Source organism: Gavialis gangeticus, unplaced genomic scaffold (genome assembly GCF_001723915.1).
Source record: "Gavialis gangeticus isolate Ggan-Ray unplaced genomic scaffold, GavGan_comp1, whole genome shotgun sequence".
In the NCBI taxonomy this organism is placed as follows: domain Eukaryota; kingdom Metazoa; phylum Chordata; order Crocodylia; family Gavialidae; genus Gavialis; species Gavialis gangeticus.
In genome coordinates, this window is record NW_017729027.1 from 51367537 (window position 1) to 51377199 (window position 9663).

The following is a 9663-nucleotide window of genomic DNA, read 5'->3' on the forward strand; positions in this document are numbered from 1 at the left end:
TAATTAAGAAGAATGGCCTGGAGGGATAATATGAAGCAGCGTTACTTGCTGATTCTCTAGGTAATGTAAAACACAGATTCCAGTGCAGGAATCCAACATATGCTAAAGTCAGCATTACACTTATAAGTCAATTAATTGCATAATTAATTTTGTTTATATACCAGTAAAAATGTTTTTAATGAGGTTGTTCAGCAGTGAAAATAATATGGAGACTGGCTATTAACTCATTTGCAGGGCTGACCCTAATTTATTTGTCTGCAGCAGTCGTAGGATGCTGGTTGATGACCACAGGCATCATAAGGTATTGTTTCTACCTCAGACAACAATGACCAAAAGCATTCATGCTCACTAATATTATATCATAGCTTCCCTGTTGAGTTGACCAATTCTAAAAACAACATGGTCAGTGGAGGTTAAAAGAATCTGAAGGTTATGGCACCTGTGGCTGGTGATTATTTTTCAGGTACTTAACTCATTTGTGGGGCCTATGAAGCTAATTAGCAATGTATTTAATTTTAAAAATCTTGTTGACAATATTGCAGTCAAGTTATCCATAGTGGTAAGTATCACTCATTTGCTCCCATGTCACACACCTTTTGGCAGGAAAATTTTTTAAAAGATAAGAATATAATCATTTGGCTGCTCCTACACATGTATCTGGTGGCATGAAACCAGAAAATTCAGTGGTGCAACTGAAAATCCTGCAACAAGAATGATGGACCAAAGCATACCACTGAAATCAGGAATTGGATATTTATTTGCTATGGACACCAAGTCATTAAGTAAAGATAAAATGTTGGCACAGATCATAGAATGACTGTACTACAAATGTGGCAACACATTTTTTTATTTATTTAGAGTAAGATGTGTTAACATCCAGCATGACAAAATTTGTACAAAGTTCACAATTTAAAAATGAAGTATCACAGCAACTTGTGATTCCACACATTTATAGCAAAATTAAAATGTCAACAAATCCATGCCGTGTAGTACAAAAATAAATCAAACTTCAGTTCCACAGAGAGCACAATAAATAGTTTATACAAAATTCTGTCTTAATAAATGATTACTTAAAGTAACTTAGAAATGAATATGAACAATAAGTTATAATAAATAAACTCTGATGACTCACAATAATTTCATATGAAAGGTCAGCATTCTAATATGTGACACTTTTGTGATCCCTATATAATAGTCACAGATAACTTTTGATTTGATATTATGTACCAACATTAGATGAGCAGCAGATTTGTGCTTAAAATCCCTTTCCATTGTACATAGGTGATAACAATAAGAATCCAAAACTGATACTACCTATTACTCTACTGAAAGCATTACTATATTGGCAAAGAAGCTGCAGACACAATGCAGTGGAAAAATGCATATGCCATTATGAACAATGAAAGCCCTAAAAGGAGGCTAGGGCAAAAGTACAATATATATGGCAGAAGGTGAACAACAAGCACCTTGCTTCAGCTCTCAAAAAGGCAATTCTGAGCATGGCAGCTACAACTAATAGCACAACAGAAAAAGGGCACTGTACAGATAAGATACTGCAGAGCCCCAAAGTAATTACATAATCTTTTCCCAGCTAGTTATTAAAGTCCTCGTGGAAAACTGTAAGCTTTTGTACAGTGAATAGTATAAAGTGCCGCTGGGATATACATATATTTATACATATATATATATACCGAGGTTGAGTATTGTATCAGAATATTTGTTGTGAGATCCCTGTAGTCTCCCTTAGCAATATTACTGGATTGGCCATAATGGCTTCCACTATAATTTGTTCAGGTTTAGTGTCACAAGGCTAATGACACAAGAAATTGCACACCTCCGTATGGATATATAGGGCAAGGTAAGTGCAAATAGTCAACTGGCACATTGTGGGGACAATGACCCTGTAAGTCCTGTTCTGCTAAAAATATTTTATTTTTTACAAAACCCATCTTTTTCATAACAAAATTTTAAAGTACTTTTGTACTTTCTGCATAACATCAAGACATGGAAGGAAAAGATATGCTATCAAATTTAAATAAATTCAACATCTGTAAAACACAACACATCATCAAAATTACTACTTAAGAAGGAAAAAATGTAGTAAGAAAAAGTGGTCTTATGCATACATATAGTGCAGTTGTTTTGAAGAAAACAATCAAATATTGAAGGTACAAATAAGTTTTCTCTTAAAATGATCCAGTTTAAAGCAAAAAAAGTGCTGAAGTATATTTAGTTACATTAAAAATTTGATTGCATTCATTTTTGCAATAAGGAATAGAACAAATACAAAGCATATGTGAATGCTGCAGTAATGATTGTTCTCCAACAAAAGTTAAAATATAAATGTTAAAGTACTAAAAATGGGACCAAATGCTTGGCAAAGCAAAAGAAAAAAATATTTACTGAACTGCATTCCTACTAAAGCAAGCAATGAATCCAGTTCAGTAACTGTATTAGACACAAATCATTTGTGTTTATCCCAAAATTAAAAATGTAAAAAAGGCAATATTTTAAAATATTGTCCTCCATCTTAAATTGAAAGTACAGAATTTCTGAAAGATGAACTACATTGCTATAACAGATAGTTCAGAGGGGAATTAAGCAGTCCAGGAGAGATAAGAGAATGGTGGCTCCAAAGTTTATTTGAAAATAAAAGCTGAAATCTTCACGTTGTCCACCTCTGATATAGTTCCTTTCATAATGGAAGTTCTTATATTCATACCATGTAATGCTTAGAAGTTAATTAAAAAGTGCTGTTTAAGCTGCTTTGAATCTTCTGTCAAGTTTCCATGGCTTGATGTTGTCTTACAATAAATTACCCATTTTGTATCTTACATCTAATCCATGCCATTTTCTTGGAATTCAAAAAACCTCATTTTATTGCCCCCACCACACACCAACCTCCGAAAACGAAAGTCACATAATATTTTCAAGCATTGTTCAAAAATAAAGCATTTTTGCAACCAATTCTTGCTATGAAACAATATGCACACAAAATGTATTTCTTAAATCCCATAAAATCCTCCAACATGAGGCAAAATGATAGTGTTTAAAAAGTGGCTGCAGACCGCAACATTGTCATTCAAAGCTGGTTTTTTTTGTCCATTTCAGTTCAAAATACTAAAACATTTAATCACTAAAGCATTAAAAAGAATTTACACTCTATTTATTTTGATCAGCTTACCTCTTCAGAAATATATATACCCCAAAAATGTGCATACATTAGCAGCTATAAACATTACATGGCATATCACACTATGTCAGCTTATATGAAAACGTACAAAATGTGAATGTATTCAAAAAACTATTCTGCAGTTACTATCTTTAAAGCAAGACATAAAATCATTATGAAGTCTTGTAAGCATAACACTGTTTCAAACAGAAATAAATATATAACACTTTCTGGTAAATTACAGCAGCAAAAAACAAGAGGCATCCTTTTTTTAAGCAAGACTTTCACCACTATAGCAGCTGTTCAGACCTGAATTCCTCTCACAGCCTGCTTTATATTTTCCAGTAGGGCTTTATTTTCTGGACTCTGATAACGATCTTGATTTGTATACATGTCCGTCAAAGTGGTCACGTAAGCATCAAAATTTTGTTCATTGATTGGTTCCTACGAGATATTAAATAGTAGTTCATATACAACTTTTATCTTTGTATTCGTATATTCATTTAAGCATAACATATAATCAAGGCATATTGCCACCATTTTTTATAATATTTAAAATGCCTATTTAGATCTTACTTAATTTTACAGGATACATTGGAACAGGCCCGCCATGTCTTTGTTAGCCGTTAGATTTATCTTTATGGTTTCAGTGTTGTTACCACAAATATCCAACTGGTTGAGGAACCATAAACATAAAAAAGACATCTACTGTATGAAGTGAATTGAAGATCGCCAAATTCCTTAACTTGTGCTCTCAATCACTTACCATATGTGGCAGCTGGATATTAGCTAGACTATGAATTAAAGACTGGCTTAAATTGGCCAATTCATGAAGAAGAGACTCATTTTGCTGTTCAATTACTTTGTTCTCCTCTTCTATCGTCTTCAGGTTGCTCTCCATTGTGGTAATCTAAAATGGACAAATTTGTGTACAATGTAATATAAGGCAAGCTGTTATAAAGCATGCGCTTTTTGAGTGAGTAATAACAGAACTATCAGAGGAAAAAAGACCATTTTGTTCATCTAAAAAAGGTTTCATGTAAAAATAGCTATTACTTAGGGATAATTGTAGGATTTACTTTAACGGCATGTCTTTCTATTGTGGTAATACTGATTTAATATAGATTTGATTGCATTGGCTTTATATCATCTTAACACTTAACAAATATCCTTTTTGCATCTAGAGACAATATAGGCCTTGATCCAACAAGCAGGTCCATGTGGGCAGACTCTTACACCCATGTTGAGTCCATGGGGCCCTCTACTGATGTAAGAATCCATCCACGGTGGTTGTAGGTTCAGGGCCAGTATCAATGAATTATACATTTATCATATTTTTTTCATATACTTAAGAGTGCACAACTCTTTTCTGGTAGAAGAGAGCTCTTTGCAATGATATTTAAATTCAACTTATAATAGCATAATACATATTCTCTTATACACAGCTACTGGAAGATTTACACATTTTTTGTGCAATATATAACAAAATAATGTAGAAGGAGGATCTGAAGACTTTTTTCTCTATTGTATTGTGCTATAAGAGGTGTGAATGTTTGTGTGTAATAAAGAGACCTAAATAAAATCTTGTTTATTAGCGTTATGTTATTTGTTGATGTCTGGCCTGTTGCATATTTACTAAGTGTCAGAGCTATTTACTAAGGGTCTTTCAAGCTGTTCAGGCACTCAGGAGCATATCCAAAGAAGGACTTGCACAGATTTAGGGGGATTTTAGGTGGCTAAGTCAAAAATTGCAAACTTTGTATAGTGGCGGTCTGACTCCAGAGGTGCCTAAACTCATGGGCCACGTCCACACAATTGGGCCTTTTGTTTCCCCAGAGACAAAAAGCAGTGGTACTCCTTGTGTGGCTGCTACTTGTCCCTGTGGAATGCCTGTGCCACATGCCCAGCAGCCTTGCTTGGAGTCCTGGGGGGTTCCTGAGGCTGCAGCAGTGGTGATCCTGCCATTTGGAGACTGGTCGGCAGCCAGAGTGTGGCTCTGGTCAGCCAGGCTCCAGTTTTGGGTGGCATATGCTATCCCTTCATGCGCTACCCCGCTTTTGTGTGTGTGTGTATGTGGGTGGGTGTGGGGGGGTTCTGACCCCAGAATCTCCCAGGGTCAAACCCTGCTCTCCCCTCAGGCTGCTATCCTGGGGTGTGTGTAGACAAAACGGGGGTCCTAAATTGATTTTAATGAAGTTGCAGATGATAAAAACCCACCGCTTCAATTTAGGGCCCTTTAAACCCCCATGTCATGCACACACTCCACATTTACCTACCCCTCCAATAGGGAGGGGAGGGTGAGCTGCTGGCAGGCAGAGCGGTCCCTGGGCTGCGGGGGGGGGTGGCTGGTGTTTCCTGCAGCTGCACCCCCCCCAGGCAGCACCCACCCACAGGCACCCAGCTCGGGCGGCTAGGAGGGTACCACAGTTGTGGAGGGACGCACCGGGCCCCTGCACAGCTCAGGCAGGCAGGCAGGCTCTGGGGGTGAGGAGATCAAGCTTGCCATTTTTTTTTTTCCTCTCTTGGGTGAAGCCTGCCTTCCCAGGCTGCTGCCAGGCTGCCTGCAGGGCTTCCTGCAGAGTCCCTAAGCCTGGTGCTTCACTCCACGGCTGTAGGAGCAGCAAACTAAAACTCCTCGAAGTAGTTTTAATTTGCTGTGCCCCAAGTCATTTAAGGCACATTACGCTGCCAAATTTCCTACAGTGGATGGCATTAATGCACAATATGCCACTGAGGTGCATTTAGCCCACTTTAAAGTGTCATGCACACATGCCCCACATTTCATCTACACACAGCCTTGCTGCTCAGAGAACAGCTGAATGTGCTTGCAGCAGCACAAATAGTAGCAGCACAAATTTGTGTTACTACTTTGTGCCTCAGTGGACTCCCCTGCACACATGCTTTGGTGAGAGACAAATTGTCCTGCTTCTGGCAAACTGACCTTCCCCTGCTGCTCTCAGCTCCCAGCACGCTGGAGCATCTTGAGCATAAATGAAACAGTAGAGATGCTCTGGCCAGTAGCCAGAGTGTCTCCCCGGAGGAACGAGCTTCTGTTTTTTCTCGCATGCACTATTGTAGTATGTGCTGCACTGCTTTTTCTCTCTCTGTTTTGTTTTGGGGGTTTTTTGCTACCAGCCAATGCTGGTAGCAAATTTTGCCCCCGTGCTGCAAATCTGCACTTCAGGGTATGTTTTAACATCCCAGGTGTGCAGTCTGTGGTGCTGCAAAGAGGTCTGTAGTGCCACAAACCACACGTGACTGCATGTTTGGATGCAGCCTAAATGGCCAGATATACAAAGGGCTATGCACTCATAAGTACTGTGATGCTCACTGCTACCTTCCCTAACTTCCTAACAGACTCCAGGAGTGGAATTCAGACACTCAAGTTAGGTGCCTAAGAACAGGATTCACAATAGCCAGTTTGCTGAGGAGTGAGGCAGGGGGAGGAACATCCAATTTAGTCAATAGGAAATATTGGGGATAGTTCCTTTTAAAATCCTCATCCCTTAGACTAAAATACCTACATGATATTGGGATTCACACCCCCTTTCCTTTTGCCCACACTGGACTTAGATGCCTAAGTTGCACTTTCAGGTAAAGAAAACTCATGTACTCAGAGGAGAAAATAAAGATAAGGACAGTGGTGTTCTGACTACCCCTATTATATAGTAGTCTCGTGGTTAAAGCACCCACCCAGGAAATGGTAGACTTGGGTTCTAGACTCTCTCCAACCTGTGCAGGTTCATAACTAGCTATCCTACCTATAAGGAGACTATGAAGATAGATTGCACATATTCCACTCCTCTTATTTAAGCTGGTCTATTTTGAAAGGCTCATGTGGAAAGAATGAAAAAGCAAGAGGGAGTATGACTCTGTAGTCCTGTGGGGCATTCTTCTGGGTTGGGGGACCCCTGGATTCTGTTTCTGAAACTGTTTTTACTTTTTATCCAATGACACATCAGCACAAAATGAATAAGTAGCCCTAAGAGAAGGAGCTGGAACCCAGGACTGCCTCCCTGCAAAGGGGTGCTCTCATCAGTAGGCTATAGTGTCATGCACTCTCTTCCTTACTATCTCCCCAAAATCTTGCAATCCTGTTTGACCATTGGCCAAGCTTCAACAGGAGGGCCTATGGTTTTGTGGATCAAGTGATCTATCCAGGAAGTGGGTGCTGTGGAGAGACATGAATCCAGATCTCCCACTGGTGGGCTGAGTGCTCTAACCATCAGGATAAGGTCAGCCCTGGGACCTTAAGACCTGACCAGGTCTTAAGAAAAAAAAGTAGGCTTGATTTCCCAAAGGAATGACTAAGGTGTCTGAGTCAAGGAAGTGATTGGGGAATGTAATCCCCAATCTCCCATTCATACAGCTAAGCCACCTAAATATGGGAGAGAGGTGGGATTTCAGATACAGCCCTTTCTTTCACTATTCAGGTTAGAGGGCCCTCTACTTAGTGTTTTAAATCTTGGATTCTTGGGTACTTAGCTCTCCCAGTTCATTGCATAAGGTAACATAGGTGCCTAAATCAGGTTTGTGATTTACTGGGTGCACCTACACATGCACTTAACTGCACAGTAGATTAATTTGCTGTCTACATGTGCGACGCTATTAGACAAGCGGAAACTAATTTTTGCCACCATAAGATAGTACTGTTGGGGACAGTACTATCTTACTGTGAAGAAAATAATGGCCTAAACACATGTGTAAATGTTAACCCAGGTGTAAATTATGCCCAGTCAGCCCAGGCCAGATCTCTGCCTGCTGCCTAGCCACACGCTCTGCTCCTTGGGCACTACTGTGCCCCAGACAGTCACCTCTGCTGCCTGAAGCCACTACCCAGAGTCCAGGGCTGACATGCCAAGCCTGCTGCCAGGCTGGGCTGCTCCACACCAGTTCAAACTGCTGTGGTCCAGGGCACTCATATAAACACTGCACCTGGGAGCAGTTAACTCCAGTGCAAACTGTGCCAGAGTTTATCATGTCACCTTAATGGCATGTGTAGATGCACCCACTAGGCATGAGGTTGATATAAATATAATGATCATGCTTACAAAATGTATTCCATTTTTGAGAGACATTAGCATTTCTAGCAATATTATCTATGTCAAATATATTATTCAGACAAGTAGCATCTGTCAAAAAAAAGACACTTTTTAGAGCTTTCAAAGTGTACATGGTTGTTTGCTTTCCATTGCACAGAACAACTAAGGGCATGCCCTTGGCAACAATGTGTCCCAGCCTGGCCACTCCTGAGAGTATTTGTGTCTTTAAAAACCTGGAAATATGCTGCTGAAAATACTCTAGGGTCAGGACCTTGGTCTTTGGTGTATTCAAAGGTAGCTACTGGAGATGACCCCAAAATGTCTTTTCAAGAATATTTCTGGGTTTGGAGCATGCGTATGGGCATCGGTGGGTAGGGCACTCTGAGGAATGACCAGGGCAGAGATAAATGTCACTGTAGGGTGACATGCCATCAGTGTGTACGAGTAGGCATGGGTGGGTATGAGCATGGATACTAAGATACATATGGGCAAGAGGGTAGAAAATGAAGCTGGAGAAGTAAAATTAATACCAATATGCTCAAATTCTCAAATGAATCTCAAGCCACCTCTAATTTAGCATCCACAATACATTATAGGACAACATGATAAATTTTGATATTGAACAATCTGATTTGTAATTGCAATCATATTATGGTCTGGGTGCTTACAGTAAACCTTCAAATGAGAACTTTAAGGTTGAAGGGGAGAAGATCCGTATGTGACTATCTACTTTATCTCATACAATCAGGTCACTACACATCTCATTGTTATGCCCATTATTGTAGACACAAAATTAGAGGCTGTTTTTGAAAATTTGGTGCTCAATATGAATTGATGAGAGCAAATATTTTCCGAAGAACTCTGTGTACATATGAGATTAGTTCTCGAGTTGGTCTGACTTTGGCTACTGACATTTATGCAGCAGATAATTCAAGATGAGGCTTATATTGCTGGTTTGTACAGTTACATTTCTTTGGAAAAGGTTCTTGAACTATTTTTCTATCATTTTGCAACTGTGCCAATTTCAATGCAATTATTTTTACTTTGGCAGAAGTAATGGAAGCATATTCAAACACTTCTGGATTGTATTTTTCTATGGCAGGGAGCAAACAAGGCATGTTACACATACAGAAAGACAGAAGAGTTCTCTTTGGAATACCACACAAAAGAGTAGTCATTGCCACTATGAATGTGAATGTTTTTGTGATTTTTCCTTTGTTGAAGTCAACCATTTTGGCAATCATTACATTTAAATATTCATCCTTAAAATATATCACAAGTAATGATAGAAGTCAAGAGTGTGACATCAAATATCATAAAAATAGATATTCTGTGAAATGCAGGGTGCTGTCAATACCCATTGACTTCAGAAGAATTTGAGACTGCGCAATATCTTTTAAGATTAATCCTTTAGCAGTTTGTCATCCATTAGGGGTTTTTTTTCTTTTT

At 39.1% G+C, this 9663-nt stretch overlaps 1 protein-coding gene across 13 annotated transcripts in view; it reads right to left on the reverse strand.

The window, feature by feature from the left end:
• Positions 1–829: 829 nt before the first annotated feature.
• MYT1L (myelin transcription factor 1 like) overlaps positions 830–9663 on the reverse strand; it is a 709345-nt gene continuing 700511 nt past the window's right edge. For 8 of the 13 annotated variants that reach the window (XM_019520651.1, XM_019520649.1, XM_019520647.1 and 5 more), the window contains 2 exons: positions 3939–4082; positions 830–3616 (listed from right to left, as the gene is read on the reverse strand). In XM_019520651.1, coding sequence (XP_019376196.1) covers positions 3476–3616; positions 3939–4082 — 285 coding nt within the window. In that variant the 3' untranslated portion in view covers positions 830–3475. Of the gene's footprint in view, positions 4083–9663 lie in introns of all 13 variants that reach the window. The other 5 variants (XM_019520643.1, XM_019520640.1, XM_019520642.1 and 2 more) reach the window with 2 other exon arrangements.